Genomic DNA, 27,953 nt, shown 5'->3' on the forward strand with positions numbered 1-27,953 from the left:
TCTTTTCAAAGTTTAAACCGCTCTTTGCTCCCTTCTAAATGAACCTCAGTCACCACTCCTGAGTGGAGAGGGGCAGAGGGGCCGGCCCCTGCTCCTCGGGCTTCTCAGCAGTCGCTTTCTTACTGCTGCAGCAAGGCTTGAAGAGATGAGTGTCGATGAGGACTTCCCCAAAACGGCCCTTATAGATGATCCCACAACATATTTTCTGTCTAAAAAGAAAACAAATGGAGATATATTACATATAAAACAAGATATATTACAAACATGCATTTTCTGAAGGTGGGTCCCCTCTTCATTAGGATACAACCCAAGCAGTCAAGCTTGGCAGTAGGCCTCCTTTATCCATCGCACCATCTCTGCAGCCCCGAAGCTTCTCTTCTCTTGAAGCATGTTTTGGTTAGATCCTTGTAACAAATTCAACTCTTCTCTGATTCTCTGCACATCTTTTTCCTTTCAAGTTCCTTTATGTTTATGTTCATGTTTAGAATTTTGGTATTTGATCAATCTTAGATACTCATCAGATTATTTATAAAAATAATCCTGCTTATCCCACCTCTACTTACTAAAAGCAGTCACCATTTGTCCACACAACTTTAGTGTGTGTGTGTGTGTGTGTGTGTGTGTGTGTATGTGCGCACGTCCGTGTATTCATGGGGGGATGATGTACACATGTACATGTGTGTGGAGACTAGAGCTCAATAACAGCAGTCTTCTTCACTGCTCCACACCTTATTTTTTGAGGCAGTACCTCACCACTTTAGTTTGACTTGCTGGTCATAGCAAAGGCCTGGGATCCTATCTCTGCCTTTCCCCTGATGATGGATCAACCGTAAGCCCACACAGCTATGTTCCAACTTGTATTATACTGCCATTTCCATTTATATGGGTTGGTTTCTATTACTTTATTCTGGCAGATGTAATTTTACTGTCGCTTTAATTTTTAAACTTTATCTTGTATAGAATATACTTTACTGCTTGCTAGAGTACTACTACATGGTCTTTCAATAGTTAGCTTTGTGTGTTGTAACTGAAACTATAATCACTATAACCATTAATTAATTTGGACTCTAGTTCTGCTTGGGCAGAGCTAGGTATGGACTAAACCTAGGTCCTTACACATATTAACTAGTAAGCCTATGTACCCAACCTTGTTCTAGTATATTACTTTCTCTGTTCCACTTTTTTGTCTTTACTTTCTTGTTTTGCCATCTTTTATATGGGTTAACTTATGCTAATTCAGATACTGGCTTTCATTACTCTTTCAAATTCTAGCTACTCAGTATATTTTATTTAGCTAGCATCTTTAGTACCTCAGACAAGTAATTAGCCCTTGCCCTTTATTTTATTATTATTATTATTATTATTATTATTATTATTATTTTGGTTTTTCAAGACAGGGTTTCTCTGTATATCCCTGGCTGTCCTGGAATTCACTCTGTAGCCCAGGCTGGCTTCGAACTCAGAAATCCGCCTGCCTCCGCCTCCCACGTGCTGGGATTAAAGGCATGCGCCACCACCACCCGGCTTATTATTTTTAATATATCTTTGTATGTATAAAAGCAGCCACTGAGGCCAAAGGATATCAAATTAACTAGGGCTGTAGTTATAGGTAGTTCTGTTAGCTGCCAGACAAGAGTGCTAGGAGTTGGTCCTCTCTAAGAGCATCAACTGCTCTTAATTGAGACATGCTTTTAAGTACCAAGCAAGCTCATTAGCTCCTCTTCATTTTAAACTTCCACAATTAATTTTTTGGGGGGCGGGGGGGTTGTCTACAAGACAAGGCTTTTCTGAGTATCTTGGATGTCCTAGAACTTGCTCTGTAAGACTAGGCTGGCCTCAGAGACCCACTCGCCCCTGCCTCACATGTCCTAGAACTTGCTCTGTAAGACTAGGCTGGCCTCAGAGACCCACTCGCCCCTGCCTCACAAGGGTGGCATGCATCACCACCATGACCAGCTTATAGTTATACATTTTTTAAAGTGTTTCTTTAAATTCACCTCAATATTTACCACTTTATCCATTCTTTAAGTTTAATATGAGATCTCTGTCTCTGAGTGTCAGCTTGTAAATTAAGTTACTTTCCAGTCAAAATAATTTGGTTTTGAAGCTGGGTCTCACTATGCAACCCAAGGGCTGCTTCAAATCCATGAGCCTCAGTGGGCTATAGGCATGTGATATCAGTGTCAACTATGCACTTGTTCATTAAGTACACACACACACACACACACACACACACACACACACACACACATATATTAGCTAAATATAATTTAGGCTGGTCTAGAGCTCACTACGTAGAACAGGGTGACCTCTGCATCCCAAGAGCTGGGATTAAAGTCCATCCCGCCTGGCTCAGAACTAGTGTCTCTGGGCCAACTGAAAACATATATACTGTTTTCTGGCTTGCTTTATGCATGTTTCTAAAGATTCGACTTTGTGCCTTAGTTGTTCCTATGAAAGTAGTATATTTTGTCTGTATATTCTGTACTGTTTTTCATCTTATAGTTCTCAGCACATCTACAGAAAACATCTGTTTTCTGTGTTCTGTGTTCTAAGAAGTCTAATTTTTCTTTGAAAATATGTCTTTTAAAACTGTCTCTTTTTGGTGTTTGATCCACTTTGTATCTGGCCCAAGTGTTCCCCATTACTTATGATAGCTGTAACTGCCAACTTGACATAATCCAGAACTGAGGTGGGAAAACAGTCTAAGGAACTGCCCCACAGTGGGCTGAGCAGTCACACATGGATTTACACATGTTCCCTGACCTTGACTGTGATGTGGTGAAGCTGGTTCTCTTAAGCTTCTACTGTTGTGATTCCCCCAGGGTGATAGACACTACTCTGAAACTGTGAGCCAAAATATCCCATTCTCCCCAAGTATTTTATCATAGAAGGCAGAAAGGAAACCAAGGCACTGTCAGAACAGCTAGTCTACTCCATCAACATAAATTTAAGTACCCCGATGTATTTCTTACATTGATTTTTAACAGAAAGAACATGTACAATCCAAGGTCTGCTTGATTCCTGCTAAGCCAATGTCCTATTCACGCCACCAGTTATCTGTCAATACTCTCAACTGCTACACACATAGAAAATACCACAGCCAGTGGTTGATATAGGCTGGTGACTATAAACTGATTTTTCTTTTGCTTTTACCTTTTCCAGTAGGTAAGATCTAAGAAGGAAAAAACCGGAGTTCTATTAGAGCTGGAAGCCATCTCTGTATCTGAGCCCTCATCTGACTGGTTACTGTAGCATGGAGACTGGGCAGGAGAGGCACTTGAGGTGGTGCTGTGAGCATCAGAATCTGCATTAAAAATAAAAAAGAGGAGATATTTTAGCTTCATCATGGCAACATCAAAGTCCAGGTGTTGCCCCACATCTCTAGAAGGGAAAAAAAATTAAGGAAAAAGGTAATTTACTAGCTTAGAGCTACAACAGCATGTTTGCACCATGTATTTATATGCCCAAAATTAAAGCAGGTATAGCCAGAGCTATGTAGAAACCTGATGTCAAAAACAAGCAAACAATGAATGAATGAATGAATGAATGAATGAATGCCAGAAATTAAGCCTTTTGGTTGATAGATATTATGCTATGACTGTAAAGATTACAAGCACCACTTAAATTTCCCATCTATCCAGGACATGGATAGAACAAATGGTCCTCTAAACCAAAGGAACAATTATTAGACATTTACTAAACACCAAAGCCTAATAAATTGTGTGTATGTGCATGCACAGATGTGTATACACCTTTGAAGACACAGTTATCTGATGCCCTGGAGCTGGAGTTAGAGACAGTTATGATCTACCAGAAAAGGGTGCTTTTCTGGGCACCCAGCTTCAGTGCTCTAGAAGCTGCCTGCTGAGCCATCTCCTCGGCCTTATTAAAACACTTCTACAGTGCTTACAAGGGCAGGAAGTACGGTTTAGTAGTAATATGCTTCCCTGGCATATATACAAAGCCTTGAGTTTGAGCTCTAACATTACAAGGAAAATAAAAGCTTACAAACCTAAGGATCTCACAGATGCTGCTTAATAATGCTTACATAAATAAAATTAAACACCTAAACTGAAGTATCACTTGTGTGCTATTAGTATGCGAACTCACCTTAAAAGGGTATTCAATTTCCTAAAACCAAAATCTTCAAGAGCATCACACCTTAAAAGAGTAAATTTAACACAATATTTAAACTTCCCAATAACACCAGCAGGGCGGCTCAGGATCCTAAGTGGTTAATCATTTTTGAACCATTTGAAATTTCAGTGTGTACCATTTTTTAACATTTAAAAGTGGCAATATCCTTAGATTTAATCTAAGACCTTACAACACTAAGATATAATTACATACAGTGAAGAACTGAAATTTTAATTTAATTTTATTTTATTTTATTTATTTATTTTTTGGTTTTTCGAGACAGGGTTTCTCTGTGTAGCCTCGGCTGTTCTGGAACTCACTCTGTAGACCAGGCTATCCCCGAACTCAGAAATCCTCCTGCCTCTGGCCTCCCAAGTGCTGGGGAAATTTTAAGTCTTAATCACTGAGGATCAATCAGTTAGGCACAAAGGCAGGTGGGCAACAAGCAAAGCCTCATGCTTTTCAGAATCAAGACCCCCAAAACTCCTAGCAATTTTAATTTATCTTTATTGTAGTATGATTCGCTAAATGCAAAAAAAAAAAAAAAAAAAAAAAAAAAAAAAAAAAAAAAAAAAAGAGAGAGACAACCTGGTCATTCTACCTGCTGTGAACTACATTCTTAATATGAAATACTCATGTGTTTAACCCAATGGTTCTACCTCAGGGTGAAACGGGTATCATATAGTGATAAGACGCTGCTTCCCTTCTCAGAGTCCAAAGTCTATGTAGATAATCACAACAACCTCTACCAACCAGTACGACCATAGTCTGAATTTGATTTTCACATTCTATCCTCCATACAACACATGTGTCTCACACCTGAAAAGGTCAGAAGCTACTTTTCTCCATGTGAGTTATGATTTCTAAAGTTTCTTTCCAAAAAGTAACTTCCTGGTTGCATCCTGTATCCACCAAATTGCTACACATCTCTTGGACTTAATTCCCTTATGTAAAAAACACAGTAAGTTAGCAGTGCACAGTCTATAAAGACACAGCCTTAGTATGACTTGAAATAGTAGCTACCTACTTTAAGTACTATGTGTGTGTGTGGGGGGGGGGGTAGCAGAGGGGGGATATGTTGGAATATGTTGAGTTTTGTCCAGACTTTACTGAGGCAGGGTCTCTGACGGAACCAAATGGTCAGTGCTAGGAACCTTGTCCCAGAGATACCTTAGCGCTGGCTCATGAGTACTGTGGTCACAAGCAGACATGTCTGCCCAGTTTTTTGTTGTTGATGCAGCATGTGCGCGTATGTGTGCGCGCGCGCGCGTGTGTGTAGGCATACACATTCTATAGTGCACATATAGTAGTCAGAGGATAACTTATGTGAATGGTATGTTGGACCTGGGGAATCAGAACTCTGGTTGTCAGGCGTGGACAACAACTACCTTTCAGATAAGCTCTTTGCAGTCCTCCACCCAGGTTTTATGTGGGTGTGGGGCTCTGACACCAGTCCTCGTGTTTTTGCAGCAAGCTCCCGATCCTCTCCAGGATCTCCCAAGCCCCTTTAGTTACTTCAAGATATCAGAATTATATTTCACAGAAATAAGAACCAAGACAATAGTGCCTTCTAAAGGCTAAGTAAGACTCCAAAACAGGAAGGGGGAACTTAGCAGACTATAAGCAGAAATGGATTCACCCAGCCCCAGTCAAAAATAAAACATCACTCTCAGTAGTGTTCAACAGCAAACTCACTGTGGCGTTTAAATTCCTTCTGCAGTTTGCTGATCTGGTTGCTTTTCATCCTGTTTCCAGATAGAGTTTTCACTTTCTTTGGTTTCAATGTTGTCTTTAGACTAGGGCCTGCTCTTGCATCTACCACCTGGAAGAAAATACTGAATATTTAATACCACTTAGGCCCATGTTTACCTGAGAACCAGTTTTATACTCATGAGTGTGAGGGTTCATGGATATCTCTACCTGTTACATGATATAAAAGAATAAGCACTACTTACAGCCATTCTGTATACCAATCCCTAAACTTTATCAACTAGAGAAGCATTTTCTCTCCCTTGTCTGGCACAGCATGGTTCTACTTAGGCCTTAAACGTATAAAAAGAGTCATCACCTTCAAATACCACATATGTGATTTTCTCAGATAAGCTATTTAAGAAAAGTTTATTTATTTATTTATATATTAAGGTAATGAGCAGTAAGAAACCTATTGTAGTAACTTAACACTATCAAAAGATAACAGTACTGTGTTGTGTAAAGGAAAATGTCTGCCTTTAAAGCAAAATGTTATATATAAAGCTAATTTCATAAATCTTGGCCAGAGTTAGTGGCCCACACCTGTAATCCGGATTCCTGGGAGGCAGGGGAATCAGAAGTTCAAAGCTGTCCCGTCATACTGGGAGCTGAAGGCTAGCTAGGGATACATGAGACTTTGTCTTAAAATAAAGCAAAAAAACAAAACAAACATCTGAAAAAACAGCTAACATTATAAAAGAATTTAACAAAACTCTAGACTAGAGGACTCTGAATACCACAGCTTTAGTCTTGCATGCTTTAATCCCAGGCATACACACAAAAAATTATTTGGAGAGAGAGAAATGGAGATAGGGATTAAAAACATTTGCTGCTCCTTGCAGAAGTGGGTTTGGTTCATGGTGTTGTCCTAACTCCAGTACCAGGGAATCCAATATTTTCTTTTGGCCTCTGCAGGCACCAAGGACATATGGTATATACACATACATGTAGACAAATACTCATATACATTAAAATAAAAAATATTTTAAAAAAATAAAAATAAAGTGTTGCTCATGTCATCTAAGTTAAATTATGAGGGAGCTGCTTTTCCAGCGGACTAGACAGCCATGACTAGCGCCAGGGAACTCACGACTTCCTGCAACTTCAGCTCCAAGGGGTCTCATAGTCCCCTCACAAGTGGAATATACACCGAGAGACAGATCTAATTTTACAAAATGCAAATAGATCTAAGAACACATATTATGAAATTTCTAGTGACATGAGCAAAAAGGCCAACAAAATCCACATCTATACTGCTGACCCGATCACAGCTTAAATACAGAACAGCACCATCTAGCTTTTCTTTTATAGGCACCATCTCATTCAGGCCCTAGAATAGCCCTGTGGACAGCTAAGAGCTTTGTAACCTAACAAAAGCCTACAACTCGTAAACAGTAAACACAAAAGGCAAACAAAACTAAATCTGTGCGACATGAGTACAAAGCAGCATGTCGCTCTCGAAGGTGAAGACGAACCATGTCTAAGTCAGAATTACTAGTCTAGAAAATGCCAGGCCGGACTAGTGGTTTTCTTTATTCTTTTAGCCTTTCCTACCCCAGTGATACAGAATTTCCTAAACTGGAGATGGTAATGTTATCATTGTTTTAGTAGAGATAGAAAAAAAGATGAACTAACATGATTCCAGTTTTTTTTTGATCCTGCCGGCAACTTCTTCCATCTTTTCACAAGCAGCACACAGGCGTTGCAGATGTCTCCTGAGCGAGTCTCATGCAACCTGACAGGAAATCAACATGTCATCATGCTTTTCACTCGTGAGGACTCTGTGCGGAAACTTCTCTTGGAGAAAATCACATCCATTTATGGTTCATAAATGCAACTTCTGATGGTCCTAACATATTCTTTCCATTGTTTCTCTAGTACATTTCAGATATAAAATTAATCGTCCGGTAGTGGTCCTACACCCACGTATAAATGAACAGCACTAAGTGGATTCAGTGGTATCTTAAAAGAATTTTAAAAAACAAAACAAAACAAAAACTATATATTTTATTTATTGGTTTTAGACAGGATTTCAGTATGCAACCTTGGCTGTCCTGGAACTCATTTTGTAGACTGGTCTGGCCTGTCCATGCCTCCAGAGTACTAGGATTAAAGGCAAACACCACCATGCCTGGCCCCTACGTAGGTTCTTTTAAGAGAGAGAGAGGTGGGGGTAGATGGGGAAAGAAAATGAACCTAGGCAATTGAAGTTTGGAGAGTAGTAGAAAGGACGAGAAGGACAGACTTGATGAAAACATACAGAAAGAAATGAACTTGTCAATTAAAAAAGAAATTAGCTTAAAGAGCCCCAGTCAATCAAATCAATGTAGTCCAATTAAAAAATCTTTAAGCCAGGTGTAGTGGCACATGCACTTGGGAGGCAGGGACAGATGAATCTGAGTTCAAAGCCAGCCTGGTCTGTATAGGGAGTTCCAGAACAGTCAAGGCTGCCCAGTGAGAGCCTGCCTTAAAAAGCGGGGCAGGAGGTGGCTAGAGAGATGAGATGATTCAGCAGTTGGGAGCACTGACTGCTCTTTCAAAGGACCCAAGTTCAGTTCCCAGCACCCACATGGCAGTTCACAACTATCTGCAACTCCAGTTCCAGGGATCTGATACCCTTACATAGACACACATGCAGGTAAACACCACGTGCGGTGGTGGCGCACGCTTTTAATCCCAGCACTTGGGAGGCAGAAGCAGATGGATTTCTGAGTTAGAGTCTAGCCTGGTCTACAGAGTGAGTTCCAGGACAGCCTGGGCTATACAGAGAAACCCTGTCTCAAAAAAACCAAAAAAGAAAAGAAAAAAAAAAAGAAAGAAAGAAAGAAAGAAAGACAAAAGTTGCATATGCACTCAATCAAACAATCAAGATCAACGTCTGCTCAGCCAAGTTTATGTGTACACATGTACATGCACAACCCTCTCTCAAACATACTTTTACTATGAAAAATGGCTCAGTATTAAATATTTTATTCAAGTGAAAAGTTAACATACCCTGTTAAGTTTCAGGGCAGAATATTGAGTTATACTCCTACCATCCTCCTCAGCAAATTAAATTGTAACTGTTTTCAAAGACAATGCAGAAAGAACACAGGAGGATCACTCTTGGTCAGAGAATAAGGATACATTCTTAAAATACACTTTTAAGAACAAAAAGGTAAAAACAAAAACAAAAAAGAACCTCTTTAGGGGGAGGGTGGTGGCCCACGCCTTTAATCCCAGCATTTGAGAGGCAGAGGCAGGCAGATTTCTGAGTTCGAGGCCAGCCTGGTCTACAGAGTGAGTTCCAGGACAGTCAGAACTATACAGAGAAACCCGGTCTCAAAAAACCAAAAAAGAAAAAAAAACCAAAAAAGAAAAAGAAAAAAAAAAAAAAAAAAAAAAAAAAAAAAAAAAAAGAACAACAACAAAAAGGTTTTTCCAACTAAAACCATAAAGGGCTTCACAATTAATTAGGCAAAGTACTAACTCATTTTAAGAACATGAAATCCTTAATAACCCAGGTAATTAGAAAACTAGTGATTTTAATTATTAGGACATTACTCCCATTGCTTTACATGGAAATAACTCCACATTTTTTTAAAATTATTTTTCCCTGTAAGAATGGAATGCAGAGCCGGGCAGTAGTAGCACACGCCTTTAATCCCGGCACTTGGGAGGCAGAGGAGGATTTCTTAGTTCAAGCCCAGCCTGGTCTACAGAGTGACAGCCAGAGCTACACAGAGAAACCGTCTCAAAAAAACAAAAAACAAAAAACAAACAACAACAACAACAAAACTCAAAACAAAAACAAAAACAAAACACAAAAAACAAAAAGAATGGAATGTAACTAATCTTACCCAAAACAGCTCTGGAAGTCCTTTTCGTAACGTTTACTGTCCGTGAACCGCGAGCTGGAGGACTTGGCTCTGCATATACAGCAGCCCTCTATACTTCGGTACATCTTTGGCTTGTGAAAACCAAACATCTTTTCTTCTGGTTCAAAGCTGTAAAGACAAGGGGATTGAGGGCAATGAGAAGAAACCATGCAAGGACTTTTCTCTGCTCCACCCCATCCTCAGCACAGGGAATTTTACAAAAAAAAAGCCAAGTCAAACAAACTGGTGAAGGTGCCCAGATCTACTATTCTGTATAGTGCCAGGGCCAGTATACAGAAAAGTGCTGTTCATTAGGAGGCATCTACTACCTCCTTTATTTCTTTCTGCAAATACTATAGAAAGGGGATAGCATTATCAACTACCTATATGGCTGCCTGGCTACCTATCAGCATATACAAGCCATTCTGGGCTCTAGGCTCTCTCAGTATCACAAATAGCTGTATTACCTTTCAAACTGCATCCTAGTCCTCCTCACCTCCCCTTTCACCCGAAATTCCTTCAAGTGCCCCCATCCAGCTACTCATCCTTCTTAGAACCCAGCTATTGTCACTGTGCTCTCTCTATTCTCTAACTCTGGTTATTCTCCCTTCTTTCTCAGAGAGCCCTGGATTCTTCCAGATGCCTCTGGCCATTCTCTCTCATATCTGTAATAAAAACCATAACCATATCATGGCGCAGTTGTGTTTGCAGTTTCTCACACAGCCCACCATTAAGATTGAGCATAAAACTTTAGTTAGAACAATCTTGGTATTTTGTGCCTTTGAGTTAATGCAATTCCCTGCTGGGAAAGTGTGTGTATTCATTCACCACGACCACTCTGCCCAGGACACAAGAAGCTACACATACATCAACCTCATTACTGTGCTCTATGAAAGGGGTGGTGGTGCTCCCTTTGATAAGTAGGAAGTTCTATAGAGTCACATTTAGCTGAATGGAAGATATGAAAGTCAAAGAAATCTAAGCTTAGCGTTTAGAATGATATCCATGCACAGCTGAGTGAAAATTAATCCTCTGTTCAAAATCCTCTATAGAGGGCTGGCGAGATGGCTCAGACAGTGAGAGTACCGACTGCTCTTCTGAAGGTCCTGAGTTCAAATCCCAGCAACCACAGGGTGGCTCACAACCACCTGTAATGATATCTGACGTTCTCTTCTGGTGTGTCTGAAGACAGCTACAATGTACTTAATAATAAATAAATAAATAAATAATAAATATAAATAATTATAATAATTATAATAATAATTAATAATAATAAATAAATCTTTTTTTTAATCAAATCCTCTATGGAAATCTACTAAGGAAAGCAGAAGCTGTCTTTAAGCTGGAGACCACCTAGATGCACAGCTAAGGTCAACTTCACAATCTGGATTAGGTGACATAAAAGTCAGGAATGTTTAGTGTGATGGCTCATGCCTGTAATCCTAGCACTAGGGAAGCAGAGGCAGGAGGACTGCTGTGACTTCAAGGTCAATCTGGTCTACCAAGGGAGGTTGGGTGGAGGGACAATAAACATGGAAACTTAAACAACAATGGACCAACCAGACAGAGAATACGTGGACCAAACTACCAATTACCACAAAGGCATCAGAAAGAAAATAAGGACAGTTTCCTTTGCACATATAGTGATGGAATTTATAACCATAGAACCATCCTTAGAAATAAATGGGGGGTGGGGAAGGGTGTTGACATCCAGAGGGGGGCTTCTTCTCAAAAGAGAAGAGGAAAGGGAGATGGGGGAGAACTTTCGTGACGGGTACTGGGAGGAGAAGGGCAACCATTGGGTCATAAAGGGATTTTTTTTTTTTTTAAAAGAAATGTCTGAGCGACAAAGCTTCCTTTCTGCTACTAGATTATCTATCTTTTGTTGGAGTCCAGTGTTGTTCAGTGAACCACAGAAAGATACAATTAAGGAGGTTCCAAAGTAACCTCTTTCCAGAGGCATGTATAGCATTTTTGGAGACTGAAGAAAGTCTGAAAATACTGACTTAAAAAAAAAAAATTCTTCTTCCTCCTGAGTGCTAGGATTAAATAAAGTCAAGCAAAGATGGATGAGTAAGATTGGTAACACACTTTAATTATTAAGTCTAAACTAACAGCTACTTGTAAAATCTGTTAAGACAGAAAAAACAAAGTAGCTGGATCTTTAGATAGTATAAGAAAAATGGGAACAGTACTCGACATAATGCAAAAAAACTTAAGAATGAGACTTGCACAGATGAGTCTTTTTTTTCTTAAACTGAACTCATGGAAAAACTATCAAGAAATGTCCCTGCAAGCAAATGGTTATGCCACTTTAGCTACACAGTATCAAGTGACAGACTCAAGAAAGTAGACAATGTAGTTCTTGAATGTGCAAATTTCTGTTTCTTCTCTAAACACCCTGGCCATCAAGGTCAAAAGTCTGCAGTTCCTCTTACAATCATCAATAGCACTAGGAAATTTCAGCCTCCTCCTGAGCAAGGACAAAGGAAGTACAGACAACAAAGCTGTCTCCAAATTCCACCCTCACTCCCCTTCCTACCTTGTAAAAAAACACCATGTCAAAACTACAGGGCACTCAGACTATCTGTAAGCTGTGAGACAAGTCTTCTAGACTGGATCTGATGAGAAGCCAGGTTGGTCCAGTTACCATACTGACAAGCTGTGAAGAAATGCTAAGGCCACTGTTTCACAGTGAGGCTTTTTTTTTTTTTTTTAAACCAACAGTCATTGTCAATCAGTAACTTTCTTGGTAAAGAAAAACACAAAAGTAACCCACCAACCCTTGTCAAGTAGCTTTTTAAACAATCCACCAGGGTCCTGTGGCCTGGCTTTTGCTTGAACAAGGGGTGAGTGGGAACAGAGACCTAGGGTCCAGCCTCTTCTAGACTGTGCTATGAGAAATGAAGCACTACTCAAAGAGCACCCAGGAAATCTCTTATCTGACAGAATTAACCCTATTAAAGCCCCTTCTGAGCTGCCCTTAAGAGGAACCTGCAGCAAACACTGTCTACAGTGACCTAGTTAAGTGCTGATTTGTATTTAACCATTTTGAGGTTTGGGGAACCCTGAAAATATTTTCATAAAAGCTAAAGATTCATTTATGTTCAAAATCTCTAGAGTAAACTCATAGACACAGAGTCCCGTCCCATCCCCCGTAATCACATTATATCTGAGAAGGTGGTGGGTGGGTCTGGCAACCTGGTGACAGTCCTTCTTTCCAAGTCCCATATTTGTGAAACAGTAAATGGTTCCTGTGGAACTGTCTCACTTGCTCAAATAGCTTGGTCAGCTAGCTATGCATCTTATCTGTACTAGCAAGCATCCTCTCCACACCATTCTGCACGAGATGCAATCACCTGCTTCTGACTGAGCTTAAGTCAGATGCCGCTCACAGCAGAGAAGACCCCACACAATCTCATTTGCATGTATGTGTTTGAGGGACTTAGAAACAAAGTAAAAAAGGACTTAAAATAGATTAAAACTGCAATTTCTTCCCTAGTGGTGGTGATGACAAACTGAGAATCTAAACCTCAGAACTATATGCATAGTCAAGAATAAATTTTATGACATACAAACTGCATCTCAAAGTCCATAAATGCATGTAGACCAGAAACCACAAGCTATGATTTCTCAACTTATTATCCACAATAAACAGTTAATATGCAATAATGTATTCATTCAACATATACATTCCTTCCTTTAACTTCCTCGTATAAATATCCTATTCACATTGATATCAAAGTATAGCTATTTTGTTGCAAAGTGAATAGCTTGTAAAGTAATAGAGAATGAATGACTATAAACACTATGCTCTATTAATAAAATCAAAGGTACTATTAGAACAACAAAAGAGGTGAGCTAATCTTCCATATGAAAGATTATGGGCTAAGTTGGAGTGATGGCTCAGGATTATTACTCTTGTTCTCAGCGTCCACATGGGTGGGCTCATAACCTCCTATAATTTCTGCTCCAGAACATCCAAAACTCTGCTGGCCTCCACTACATACTCATGAACATAGCATCCCACCACCACCACCACCACCCACACGCATAATCTTAATCACAGCACACGGGAATTCCAGGCAAGCTTGGACCATATGAGATCCTATGTAAAATAAGAAAAGAGCCTGCAGAAATGGCTGAACACTTAGGTGCACTTGTTGGTAGAAGACAGTTTCAATTCCTAGCATACACGCGGTGGCTCACAACCATCTTTAACTCTAGTTTCAAGGGATCTAACACCCGCTTTTGGCCTCTTTGGGCACCAGAACATATGTGGTACATAGACACACATGCTAGCAAAATACACATAAGACATAATAAAAACAAAAAAGCATCCTTTATATTCACTTTCTTGGTGTCTCAAAAATTGAAAAAAAAAAAAGGATCAGTATATGGGGAAGGCAAAAATGGAATTGTCAGAAAGGTGCAAGAAGTCAGCCCTGCAACAGCCCAAGAAGCAGACAGGGCTTTCAAGCAAAAACAGAGAAGGAAGAACTAGCACCTCCCCCACTTCAGCCACATGAAGAATTGAGAAATCTAGTAAAAAGCAATTCCTTACACCTGACATCGTGACCCTCTTCCACTCCTACTTAAATATCTGAATTCCCTGCCTATAGCTACAAAGAAGTGTTATGCTGGAGTCTGTGGTACATTGTAATACTTTTGTTTTCAAGAAGTCATAAAAATTAAGTAAATAATAAAATAGAAAATAGTGTTATCTTCTTAGAGAATGCAAACACAACGTTGACTTTTGCTTTATTCTGTTCCACAGGCCAGTATCACACCATATCCCAGTAACCGTTACTATCATACCTTCATTCACTTCAAGGATCTTAAAAAGCAGAGAGCTTAAATACGTTTCTTTCTTTTTATTTTTGAAGATTTATTATTATAAATAAGTACACTATAGCTATCTTCAGACGCACCAGAAGAGGATGTCAGATCTCCTTACAGGGTGGTTGTGAGTCACCATGTAGTTGCTGACATTTGAACTCAGGACCTTTGGAAGAACAGTCAGTGCTCTTACCAGATGAGCCATCTCGCCAGCCCTTGAATAAATTTCTTAAAATCAAAACAGATGGAAAGATACCTGCCTATTAGACAATCCCCTCCACTGCAAACACTACAGAATAGACAGAATAAGGACATCTTTATAAAGCACCAAAGGACGCAGTTACGGACTAAACAAAAGGAACTAAGAAAAATCCAAAGCCAACTTTGAAGTAAAGGCAGAAAAAGAAAACGGGAAAGGTCAACATGAAAAACCCACTGGTGGTGGTGGAGAGATGGCTCAGCAGGTAAGAGCACCTCTTCCTCTTCCAAAGGTTGTGAGTTCAAATCCCAGCAACCACATGGTGGCTCACAACCAACTACCCTTAATGAGATCTGCAGCCCTCTTCTGGTGCGTCTGCAGACAACTACAGTGTACTTATTTACAATAATAAATAAGTCTTAAAAAAAAAAAGAAAGAAAGAAAACCCACAGGTGACCACATGGTATGAGGATTCCCAAGTTGCTGTAATTGCTAATGGTAGTAGTTGAATCAACTGTGAGCACCTATCTTTAACCACCTGTGCTCATAGGACCCAGCAAACAAAGTGTAACTGGAGTAACACTCTCCACAAAGGGTCAACAGAAAAAGCTTCAAGTTTCTCCCACTGCCAGGCCACTTGGCTGCAGAACTCAATGAAAGCCACTGATCAGCACACAGGGAGAGCAGGAGACCTACAGGGCATTACAGTTTCCTCCCATCTCCTAGACACCTGCCTACCCCCTGCATTAAAGCTTCCAAATTTAAATTTTAAAGCGATGAATTTTAATTTGCCTGGAAGCTGAGTAGACGTAGACCCCACTTGTTTGCCAAGAGCTCCAAACATATATCCTATCTCTGAAAAACCATATACTGAAATATTAACTGTAGTTGCATTTGGCAGAGACTAAAACTCACAAGAAAGAGATCCAAACTCATAAACAAGTCTACTGAGATAGCAAAGGTTAAAAATTAAATCACAAACCCAGGCCTCTTTTAGTTTAGATGGTATAAAAAATGCTCCTAGGGAAGCTGGAGAGATGGCTCAGTGGTTAAGAGCATTTGCTGCTCTTCCAGAGGAAGGCATGGGTACTTGAATTTATGCACATATCCAAATGCATAAACACACTTAGACATAAATAAAAATAAATCTTTTTGAAAAAAAGAGAAAGGACTGTTTCTAGTCAAGCATGGTGGCACATGCCTTTAATCGCAGCGCTCAGAGGCAGAGGCAGGTGGATCTCTGTAAGTCCAAGGCATCCTGGTCTATCCATCAAGTTCCAGCACAACCAGGGTTATAAAGAGAAACCTTGTCTCAAAACAACACAAGAACAGAAAGAGCCACAGCCAAAAATCTGAAAATTAACTGATTACTTCTCACTCTGTTCATGGCTCTCCACCAAATCTCAAAGGTCCTTTTAGATATTCTGTTGCTTTATTTACTTCTCTGTCCATCTTGGAGACTGATCTTCTGTCAGGACTGACTTGCTCATCTTCTACAATCACAATAGTAATCATCCTTCCAGAGTACCAACTCTGGCTGCAGGCTAAGCTCTGAACTCCTTGGCAATGAATTCAAAGCTTTTCAGAATCTAGTCCTGTCTACCAGCTGCTCCCACCTTGTAATACTGGTATTCCAAGAGGGCCAAATCAGATTTGACAACTAGCCACTCCAGGACTCAGGCTGATATTCCGTCTGAGATGGCTTCCTTTCCATCCCTCACCAGGAAAAGTTTATTCATAAAACTTTCCATGTCTTCATTCTCTCAAAATTCACTTAATTTTTATTCATGCTTCTGGGTTTCTACACCTGTGCACATATTCGTTTGTGTGGGTAGCAGTGGAGGTCAGAGAGAGCTCCCTGTGGAGCTGGAGTTACAGGCAGCTGTGTCATGTGCGTGAAGATCTGAACTTGGGTCCTCTGAAATTCATGCACTTAACTTTGAGCTACCTCTCCAAGCCCCTCATCATTACAATTTTATTGTTTTGTTTGTTTAGTTGATTGTTGAAGATAGGATTTCTGTGTAGCCCTGGCTGTTCTTGAACTCAGAATCACCTGACTCTGCCTCCCCACTGTAGGGATTAAGGATGTGCACCACCATCAGCTCAATTTTATTGTTTTGAGGCTGTCACGCGTTCAGGAGGTCCTGAACTCACCAGGTAACTGAAGATGACCTCAAATTCTTGATTCTCCCCCTACATCTCCCAGTCTGGAATTACAGGACTGTGCCACAATGCCTAGTTCTTTCACACTTTTATTTATTAAAATGTCTAAACAAACAAGATCTCACTTATTGTTTAACCCTGGCTAGGTGGTGGTGGCACACATCTTTTTCTTTTTCTAAAAGATTCATTTTCTGTATGTGAGTGCACTGACACTCTCTTCAGACACAACAGAAGAGGGGGCATCAGATCCCATTACAGATAGTTGTGAGCCTACACGTGGGTGCTGGGAATTGAAATCAAGATTAGCAGTCAGTGCTCTTAACTGCTGAGCCATCTCTCCAGCCCTGGCACATATCTTTGATCCCAACACTCAGGAGGCAGAGGCAAATGGATCTCTGAATTCATGGCCAGCTTGGTCTACAGAGCAAGTTCCAGGATAGCAAAAGCTACAGAGTGTGTGTCTCGATAAACCAAAACACACACACACACACACACAAAGTTAATCCTGGCAGGACAAGAAGTCATACATTACACCCAGGTACTAACTCTACACACAGAAATGGACATCTGCTTACTACTAAAAAAGCAGGATAGCAAAGATGAACATAAAGGGCAGAGACCAGAAAAATTATATTATTATAAAGAAGATAATAATTTACAATAAGAATAATAAGAATGTGAGGACTACAGACATTGCTTGGCAGGACCCAGGTTCAATTCCTAGCACCCACATGGTGGCTCACAACCATCTATTAACTTCAGTTTAGGGGATCTGAAACCTTCTTCTGGCCTTTCCAAGAACCAGGCACATACCTGGTGCACACACATACATGCAGGCAAAACATTTATATACATAAAATAAGTGAACAAGAAGATTTTAAGTTTCCCAAAGTAACTTTCTAATCTATGAGATCCTGTAGTTTAAAAAAAAAAAAAAGTTTAAATATTTCCAGAAAATGTAAAAGAAATGAATTACTAAGAAGATTAACGGTAAACAATTTTTATAACAAACTGTACAAAAACATTATTTCAAGAAGGGGACAGATGCCGGGCGGTGGTAGCACACCCCTTTAATCCCAGCACTTGGGAGGCAGAGGCAGGGGATCTCTGAGTTCGAGTCCAGCCTGGTCTACAGAGTGAGTTCCAGGACAGCCAAGGCTACACAGAGAAACCCTGTCTCAAAAAACCCCAAAAAAAAACCAAAAACAAACAAGAAGGGGACAGATATGAGCCTATTTCAATCCAGCATTCACTAACATTAACCAGATAAAAATGCCAAACCAAATCAAACTTTTAATAGATGGAAACAAAATACACAACTAGAAATACATTGTTTTAGCTCAGGTTACAACTTTTGTACTACAACAAAATAAATCTGTAACAGCAACTATCTGTAACCTTTGCATTCCTGGTAGAGAAAGAAAGTCTTCTCACCTTGGAAACAAATACCTTTCTTTTTGGACTAGATTTTTAAGATTATTCCTACAATACTAGGATTCTTAGTTGTAGAAACAATTTGAAAGAAAGAAAGAAAAAAGAAAGAAAACAAATTTGAGAGAACCAAATAAATGACATCAAGAATTTCCTACTGAAATCTGCAAAGTCTCAAAAGTGCAGGGACCCCAGGGCGGCACTGAAGAGAAATCAGGAACAAAGTAGTGACATTTACCAGGTCTTCACTGGACTTTTTGGTGTAAAATGGTTGAATCAGATCTGGAATGACAAACAGAAGTTGAGGGCAGTCTGGGCAGTTCCCAGAACTGGTTTCTGCTGGTGGGGGAGGGGGCCACACACCCACTCTTTTCATTCAGCGTTTCTCTGGGCAAAGCAACTGACCCTGAGTTTCAGTGTCTTCGGCAAGATGTCCACTTCCCAACCCTGAGGAGGGCAGCCACTTACTGCCCATATTTCAGTCATTTTCAACCCTGTGAAATAGGTATTACTCCCATCATCAAAGTGAATCAAAGAATTCCAGCTTCTCGTCGTAGGCATTCTTTCTTTTAAAATGGGGTCTCTCTGTGAAACCCTGGTTGACTCAAACTCTGATACCCCACCTGCTTGCAGAGTACTGGGATTAAAGCTTTTATAAGTACAACAACACACAGCCCCGGTCCTAAGCATTCTGAATAATTAAGCTAGGGCTTGAGAAATGTGTTACCTTTCTTCCCAGCTAATCGGTCTTATCATCTCCGGAGAAGGGGAAAATAATGTTTTAGGTGCTGGGGAGATGGCCCAAACCTTAAAAAGATTTGTTTTATTTTTAATTATGCATATGCATGTCAATGTAGATGTGTGTACAAGTGTCAGAGTGCCCAAAGAGGCCAGGCGGGGAAGTTTGGTCTTCTGGAGGTTACAGGTGGTTGTAGGCCACCTGGCATGAGTGGGAGAATACCGTTATCAAGTCTTTGGGAAGAGCAGCAAGCAAACCCAAAGGACATATTTCTAAAGTAACTAGCTATGAGCAAGGCATGGGAAATTGTCCTCAAAGCAGCCTTAGGAAGTTGGCTTAAGATTGTCTTTTCCATTGAGGCTGGAGGAATGGCTCAGCAATTAAGGCTGATGGCTGTTCTTCTGGACCCTAGTTCTATTCCCAGCTGCCACATAGCAGCTTACAATTGTCTGTAACTCCAGTTCCAGGGGATCTGGGCATCCTCACACAAACATACATACAGGCAAAATGCCAACGCAAATAAATTAATCTTTAAAAAGAAAACAAAACAACAACAAAAAAGATTTTTCCATTTAAAAATTTATTTTAGCTGGCTGGCAGTGGTACAGGCCTTTAATCCCAAGCACCTGGAAGGCAGAGGCAGGTGGATCTCTGACTTCAAGACCAGTCTGGAACCCCTGTCTCGGGGAGTGGGTGGTATTTTATACCTGTGGAGGCAGCACAGTGGCACAACACTTATCTAACAGGTGCTGTACCATGGGGTTCAAAACAAGCATACGAAGTTTTGAGGGTGGGTATTGAAAATAGGGCTGGCAAGATGACTCAGCCAATAAAGCCTGACTACCTACCTGAATTTGATCCCTAAATTCATGTGGCTGAGAGATCAAACTTCCCCAATAGTCACCTGGCCTCATATATGAAGATACTCATACACAGATGTTCTTTAAAATCTCCAACTACCCACAAAAATAACAGAAGGCAGTGAGACCTTGCCTTTTTCTCTTAACTCGTTCAAATCTCTTACAAATGTCATTTGATTATAACAATCATTTAGTTCTACATGTGTATAAAGACTTTCCTAGGAAGCTGAAGTTTTGCAATAAGTAGTCTACTTAAAACAAAAACAAAACAATGTTTGCAAAGTACCTCATGTTCATTTCACATGTCTCTGGAGTCAACCAAAGTAAAGCCAAGGTTTTTAATTTTCTTGATACACCCTCTATTCACTTCAAAAAATATTATTTCCCAGTCAAGGCCACATCTAGATGAAAACAAGCTAACTGAAACACAGGAGAAATCGTGAAAGGCGCAACAGATATGGTGTTGCTGGCTGAATGTCTAGACTGCAAGCAAACCCCAAATACCAAAGAAGCATCCATGTGTCAAACAAGCATAATTTTTGAGCTATGCCTGGAGCCACATACCAAAAAGTTAGCTTGAAAAGAGTGTAAGAGGGTAACTAGAAGGTCAGCTTCAGTTCCCAGGAATTGTGAAACTAGCAAAAGCTCCCTAGCAGAGTGATACTCTGGCAACTTCTCCCAGCATCCTTTATCTCTGAAAGGCCCTACTCCCCAAACGCAGTTCTCAAGTCATCTGAGATTTATCTGTGTCCTGCATATTTTAAGGTCAAAATACAAAACATCCTCTGAATACTTTAAACTCATTTAGGCTTTGCCCGGACTCAAAATCGAACCCCAGATTTTCCCGTTCAGTTTTGCAGCACAAAAATCATTAAAATTATTTCCAAGTCTGACAAACTTCAGTTCAAAAGCAGGTGTCTTCCGTACACTGCTAGAAACAAGTTTTACGTCCACCTCTTACTAAAAAATGTACCTGAACCTTCTTTAGAAAACATTGAGAGAAGACGAAAAGCCTACTTGGAACGAACTCCTAACATGGAGGGGGGGGTGGGTACGGTGCACGGCTGGCTCCCTAGTCATTCTTCACCTGCCGTAAGGAAAGGTGAGAAGAAAATAACAAGAGGCGGCTGGGATGCTGGTTACCAGAACTGCACCGTCTTCAAAAGCCACCCAGCCAAACCTGCTCTGCGCCTCGCCGATCGTCCCACGTGTAAACACACAAAGGCGGCACGCACCCCCTAGTCCCTCAGTCCCCACTCCCAGGAGAAGCAAGAGCCGGCACCCCGAAACTTCCCTGCGTGTGGTCGGAGGTCCTGGGGTGGGGCGCTGAGCTCCACTCCTCGAGGGAGCCCAGCGCTCCAGAGTCCCCCGGCACCACGCGCCACCCGCCGCCCTCACCTGCGCAGGAACAACGGCCCGCGCCCTGCCGGCGCCGCCCGAAGGCCGCGCCTCTGCTCCCGGGCCGCTCCGCACGCTCGGCCTGACGTAATTCAAACATGGCAACAGTTCCACTTCAAAGGCGGATGCACGGACCTCCCAGACGCGGCCTCCCGCGCCTCGGAGCCCCGGCCACGCGTGCGCCCCGCCGAGCAGCGCTTCGTCGCGCCGCACGGGTGACCCGCAGGCCGAGGCGCCCCCACGGACACAGCCTCGCTGAGCCGCCGCTGAAGTTTCCAAGAGGACCTGAGGGACAAAAGCCGCCCCGCGCCCCGCCCGGCCCGCGCCGCTCCGGCACACGCGGCCCTTTGTTGTCCGGCGGCATCAGCCACGTCGGGGCGACAGGGACCCGCGCACGGGGACCCACGCGAGCTCGGGTGTCCTGAGCCGTTGGCCCCTAGGGCCAAACTTTTTCGGAGTCCCGGATGAGGAACGCCCGGAGGTCCCGCCGCCGTGCGTTTGCTGCGAGTTGGCGACTTTCGCTGTGCTTTGGAAACTGGCAAGACGCCATCACCAGGAAATCACATTGTCCTGCTCCGGACAGCCCCGACGGTAACCGCAGCCCGCGGCTCACTCCGAGCTGGACATTGGGATGCAGCACGGTCGCGGCCCTAAGCACGTGGCTTGTCAGGTGAAGCACACACACACACACACACACACACACAAAAAGAAAAAAAAAAAAAAAAGAGTTGGGTGCCTCACGCAGCGGACCGCGCCGCCGCCTTCATCCGCACGGCTTGGTTCCGCGGACCACGGCCACCCCTCCCGTGTCGCCGGCACCCACGCTACAGGTGACCAGACGGACAGCGAACTTTGGGCTGCAGAGACCACTCGGCACCGGTCGAGTGCAAAGACCGCGTGCTGCGCGCTCATTGTCGCAGCCGCGTCCCTGAGGACTTCAACAACGCCACGCCGCGTGCGTCGTGCAACCCCGGCGCTGGCCCTCACCGGCTGCCTTCAGCCTGTGTGGCCGCCGGCTCCAGGCAGTGGTAAGTTAGTTTCCGAGGTCCGGCTTTGTTGTTCACCCGCGTGCAAACACTACCGCGAGCGCCACGACAGCGCAACACGCGGGTGCACAAGTATCCCCGAGCCCCTGGCCGGAGCCCACACGGGATCTGCGACCCCGACTCTGTTCTCCGGGTCGGCAGAGAACACTACGACTGAGAAAAGTCATTGTCACCTTCAGGGTGGATGCAAGTCCGCCGCTGCTCGTTCGTTTCCACGCTGCACTCACTTTCCCCACACCCTGACTTTCAGTTTACCTCAAATATCCTCCCCAATTAAGAAGCGCATCTCCAATACCTTTGTACAAAAGAATCTGGAGTCCGGAGAGCACGAGGACAGCGCTCCCCGCAATGCCATCTCCAAGACAAAACTTCCTGTGTGTTTGTGTATGGGAAGGACGGAGGAGGCGGGGGAGGTAAAGGGAGGAAAGAAAAAAAAAATCACAGAAAGCAAAACCTCGGAGACAGTTTTGCACCGGTGTCCGGACTAGAATCACTCACCTTCCACGCGCAGCAGCGTCCCCACGGTGCAAACTGCACCAGGCCAACCCCCTGCAAGCACTCCCTCCGCCAGCGCCGAGTCCAGAAAGATTGTCTCCAGCAGTTCTTCAGTTGCTACCGCGGACGGAGGTATAGATTCCGCTTTCCGTCTGCGCAGGCGCGGCTCCCGGGACCAAATTCTCTTGAATCGAGCTGATTTGCATACGGGCGCGTGCGCGTCGGGGACTGGGCGGGGAGAGGGCAGGGCGGCCGCGCGCGTTCCCGCCGCCTCTATTGTCCTTTTAAGGGGAGAAGCGGCGAGGCGCGGGAAACGCGGCGGCCCGCAGGGACGGGGGCGGGGCCTGCCTACTACGCAACAGCGCGTAAACAAACGCCCCGGAGAAGAAGGCGACGCGGAGGCGTGGCAGGACGCGAAAGGTGTAAAGGTGAGGGCTGTCCTCACCAAACAGTACCCCTTAGGATTTACTGCTGAGCTTGGAAAGTTCTGGAAGCTACTTTTGCAGCTTTCGCGCACCTATGCCCAGTTTCTGGCTTGAGGTGGCAGAGAAAGTTGTCGTGGAAGCACTCACTTAGTTTATACTTGTTCCTACCTTCCCTAAATTCTGTTTGGAAGTAAGCTTTACAATTTGTCTTTCAGGGCCTGGCTTGTGAGACTGCTCAACTGGTACTTTCAAGCCTGAGCACCTGAAGGCAAGAACCGACTTCTGCAGATTCACTCCACACACCACTTGCATACACAAAATAAAATTTCAATTCTCCAACAGGTTTCGTTCTTCTGTCTTTAATAAGTTGTTTAATAAAGTCCCATTTTGACATAGTTCATTCACTAATTCCCACTTGTCCCTCTCAAACATGACCCAACGCATAACTGGGTTGTTTTGCTTTGCTCACTTGGACTGAAGTTTTCAAGCCTCTGCGAATTTCATGGTGGTAATTACCGTGGGAATGGTGCCACTTTCTGAAAACACACAAATCCTCCAGCCGTGAAGAGCTCCTTTGCCCAGAAAAACCACTTGTGAGGGGAGAAAGTAGAAGCAAAATACACACCATTCCTTGTGGAATATACAATAATCAAACATCTAAATGTTTCTAAAGAAAGTTTAAAAGGGAGGTGATTCTAGAAGACAGGGAGTAATCTAGAGAAAACAAAGAAAAAGGAAGTTCTGGAGAATGAGGGGGGGGGAGGAAGAAGGAGATAGACCCTGAAGTAACTTTTCAGATGTAAAAGTAAGAAATGAAAGTATTGTGGTACCCAGCAACCCCTAACACTTGGTTCAGTGATCCAGGGAGGATAGGAAGGAAAGAGAAAAATTTTCCCCCAGAACTTGATACTGGTCCCTTGCTGCAAAGTGTAAAAATCAACTGTAAAAAACTGGCAAGATTCACTGCTTTTGCTGTAGGACCAACTATGCAGATTCAAACAAATACTTCTGAAATGCTGCTTTAATTCAATAGCCAATTCCTAAAACACAGTTTAAACCTACTGTGAAGACCTCAACTTTTTAAAAAAGTTCTGTAACACTGTTCCTCTAAAGGAGTAGAATAAATAAACCTGACAACTCTCACTAAAATACAACTCTTAAAGGCAAAGATTTTTCTCTTATGTTTGTATTCAGGTACCTAAAACAATGCTCATCCCATGATGGATTCTTAGTAACTGCTTACAAAATACATTTTAAATTTTTAAATTTACTATTTGTATACTTCAAGTTAAAATACCTTACAGTTTTTGCATTTGACCTAAAAAGAATTTGGGGCTTATAGTAAACTTTAATTGCTATCTTTGTCCTTAGGTAATAAAATCTTACAGCTTTAAGAATTGTTTCCAGCCTGACTGTGGTGTTGCACACCTTTAACCCCTACACTTTGGAGGCAGTCACAGGCAGATCTCTTGAGTTCCAGGCAAGCCTGGTCTACAGAGTGAGTTCCAGCATAGCCAAGGCTACCCTGTCTTGAAACAAACAAAAAACAAAAACAAACAAAATTTTCCAAACTTCCATTGGCAACAAACAACACTAAACATACATTTCTACTTTGTTATTTATGTTTCACTGTGTGTGTGTGTGTGTGTGTGTGTGTTGTATTTGAATATGGAGATTAGTTCTCTCCTTTGACATAGTCATGTACCACAAGAGGTTGAATTCCGGTTATTAGGTTGGTCATAAACATTTGTATACGTTGAGCCATCTCTCTTGAAGAAATGTTAGAATTTATGAGTTTTGACTGAGTTACCAAAACTAGTTGTAAATTATCAAATACCTTAAAAGTATAAAAAAATTGCAAATATCAGGGGCTGGAGAGATGCCTCAGTATTTAAGAGCACCTGCTGCTCTTCTGGAAAACCCAAGGTCAATTCCCAGCACCCACATGGCAGCTCACAACTGCCTGTAACTACACTTCCAGGGATCTGACACGCTATTCTGGGCATCTCTGGGCACCAGGCAAGAACATCATGCATAGACATACATGCAAAATACCATGTACACAAAATAAAAATCTTTTTTAAAAAAATACAAATATATTTTTAAATTTTCTGTTCCTAAAAAGAAATACATCTGCCTGGTGTGGTAGTGCAGGCCTTTAATCCCAGCACTCAGGATTCAGGGGAATCTCAATGAGTTCCAGGTCAGATTAGCCTAAAAAACGAAGAACCTGGAAGCTCTGAAGCTTCCTCTACTCTCAAAGTGGAGATCAAGAAGTAATTAGAGTGGTTTTCATAGGAAAGACAGGAACAAAATCCTAAGAGAATTCCTTAGATATCTTTTAAAGACTCCCTGCTATCACTTGAATATCCAAGTATATTCCAAAGATACTTTCTTCATTTTTTGCTTGAACATGTTATAACTGGCCCTAGCCAGGGCCAATAATAGCTCATTTATGGGCTCCCTTTAAAATGCTACTACCTAAACACCCTAAGTAGATTTTGAATCACAAAGAAAGGAAGAAATAATTTATGGATATTTATGATTATGACTGAATTGTACCATGCTAGGGAAATACCTGAGTATTTTTAATGACTACAGTGTTATCCTGAACTTATAATGAGTTCTCAAGAATTTTGTTGTTGTTGTTAACTACCCAGATGGTCTGGTTAAGCCAGTTATATTGCTTATAATGTACTATCCTTGCTATTAAATAGTGTTTTTTTTTTTTTCCCCAAGACAGGGTTTCTCTGTATAGCCCTGGCTGTTCTGGAGCTCACTCTGTGGACCAGGCTGGCCTTAAACTCAGAAATCCGTCTGCCTATGCCTCCCAAGTGCTGGGATTAAAGGTGCTTGCTACCACTGTCCGGCAAGATAATACTTTAGAGTAGGTATAATGGTACATACTTGGAGTTCCAGCACTTTAGAGGCTGAGACAGATGGATCTCTGTGAGTTTAAAGCCAGCCTGGTCTACAAAGCAAGTTCCAGTCCAGCCAGCCAAGACTACATAGTGAGATCCTATCTCAAAAATAAGATAAAAGGCACAGGTAGTAGAGGGATGCTGCTTACTGACTTGCTTCAGGAGAACTGAGGACCAACAGCCCAAGGGTGGCTCCACCCACAATGAACTGGGCCCTCCCCCATTGATCACAAATTGAAAAAAATCCCTTACAACTGGATCGCCTCATTTCTTCAACCAAGGCTCCTTCCTCTCCAATAACTCTAGTTTGTGTCAAGTTGACACAAAACCCCAGTCAGTACAAGCTGTAAGTGGCATTTATTTTGCACTCTGAATTTTGTTGTTGTTGTTTTTTGTTTGTTTGTTTGTTTGTTTGTTTTTTCCAGTTTCTCTATATAGCCCTGACTGTCCTGGAACTCACTTTGTAGACCAGGCTGGCCTCAAACTTAGAGATCCATCTTCCTCTGCCTCCCAAGTGCTGGGAATCAAGGCGAGTGTCACCACTGTCCAGCTACTTTTTGAATTTTTATAAACTGTTTTTATATTTTTAAAGATTATTTTTCCACTATTGTTAAATATGTGCTTGTATATGTCTTTGCATTAGTATGTACATTTGAATGCAGCTGCCTATAGAAGCTAGGAAAAAGAATTGGATGCCCTGGATCTGGGGTTACAGAGTGGATACATGCTCTTCACCACAGAATCCTATCTCCAGCCCTATAAACTGTGTATTTAGTGTTTATGGATCAGTACCTTTCTCTCTGCTGAACCTGTGGATCAGCTCTGCCCTTGTGTGTCCTTGTGTGTCCCTTAAGCTTACCTCTTTGCCTAACATTACCTCAGGGACCCTCTAATAGAGATGCCATATCTTTCTCAATTACATATAAAATAAGACTTGGGAGTATTAGTCCAACCAAATAAAAGTAAAGAACATTACCTAAATTTTTTGTCAAATTATGCAAGCTTTATTTTCTGTCAGACTATTTCCCTAAATCAGGGTTTGGAAAAATAGTATAGAACACAGGAGAAGAGAGGGTTTATATGAACCCCCAGACTGCAAGGCTAGGGTTTTTGGTTACATAGGAACTTGGCAGAACAAATCCAAATTATTTAGGAAAATTTCTTATCCTATCAGGGTAGAGGTTAGGATAAAGGGTATGGAACAGGTCAAATTCCAGAAAATAGATCAAGACATGGTCAAACCCAAGTTTTTCAGAAAATGGGAATGAACTTATTTTGACCTTCTAATAAAATGGCTTTTAATCTTAAGATGGAGTCAGGCTGGTCTGTTAGCAGTTAGAAAGTACTTCAGCGTCTCCCATGTTCAGGGTTCAGTGGTTAGTGAGTGAGAAACCAATTGAATTGAGAATTGAGAATTCTCAATCCTTGTGAATTCATTCCTCTCTGCCTGACTGACAAGGGCAGGAAATAATATTTTTCTCCTGTGTATTCTTTTTTAACACTCTGTCAATACCTCTTAAGTTACATATTAATTTCTACTTCAGGTATGTGTTAGAGCCCTGAATCTGGATGAGGGTGAGAACTGACAGTTTTGGTCTCTAGAGAGCAAGGAGATCACGTGTAACCTTAACCCTAAAGACTGAGGGCTTCCCATAACCCCAAAGGTGAAGGAGTGTGGCTCAACACAGTCA

General features: G+C 42.0%; 2 protein-coding genes across 8 annotated transcripts; one reads left to right on the plus strand and one right to left on the minus strand.

Annotated features, from left to right (window-relative positions):
* Positions 1-23,056, minus strand: Sinhcaf (SIN3-HDAC complex associated factor). 4 transcript variants are annotated; one of them, XM_031383974.1, is made up of 7 exons: positions 22,920-23,030; positions 18,617-18,660; positions 9,729-9,875; positions 7,525-7,624; positions 5,836-5,962; positions 3,157-3,307; positions 1-209 (listed from the first exon to the last, which is right to left on the minus strand). In XM_031383974.1, the coding sequence occupies exons 3-7, from the start codon at positions 9,854-9,856 to the stop codon at positions 50-52; spliced, it is 666 nt and encodes a 221-aa protein (XP_031239834.1). In that variant the 5' UTR covers positions 9,857-9,875; positions 18,617-18,660; positions 22,920-23,030; the 3' UTR covers positions 1-49. The 4 variants fall into 4 exon arrangements, with proteins under 4 accessions (XP_031239834.1, XP_031239832.1, XP_031239833.1 ...); XM_031383972.1 differs by lacking the exon at positions 18,617-18,660 and having other exon boundaries at positions 22,920-23,056; XM_031383973.1 differs by lacking the exons at positions 18,617-18,660; positions 22,920-23,030 and adding an exon at positions 22,717-22,810.
* On the plus strand, positions 21,480-23,682 carry LOC116099832. 4 transcript variants are annotated; one of them, XM_031383970.1, is made up of 3 exons: positions 21,989-23,048; positions 23,206-23,344; positions 23,557-23,682. In XM_031383970.1, exon 1 carries the CDS (start codon positions 22,007-22,009, stop codon positions 22,907-22,909), a length of 903 nt encoding a protein of 300 aa, XP_031239830.1. In that variant the 5' UTR covers positions 21,989-22,006; the 3' UTR covers positions 22,910-23,048; positions 23,206-23,344; positions 23,557-23,682. The 4 variants fall into 4 exon arrangements, with proteins under 4 accessions (XP_031239829.1, XP_031239830.1, XP_031239828.1 ...); XM_031383969.1 differs by lacking the exon at positions 23,206-23,344 and having other exon boundaries at positions 21,480-23,048; XM_031383968.1 differs by having other exon boundaries at positions 21,989-23,344.
* Positions 23,683-27,953: the final 4,271 nt, after the last annotated feature.

This window comes from Mastomys coucha, unplaced genomic scaffold (assembly GCF_008632895.1).
Source record: "Mastomys coucha isolate ucsf_1 unplaced genomic scaffold, UCSF_Mcou_1 pScaffold20, whole genome shotgun sequence".
Classification (NCBI taxonomy): domain Eukaryota; kingdom Metazoa; phylum Chordata; class Mammalia; order Rodentia; family Muridae; genus Mastomys; species Mastomys coucha.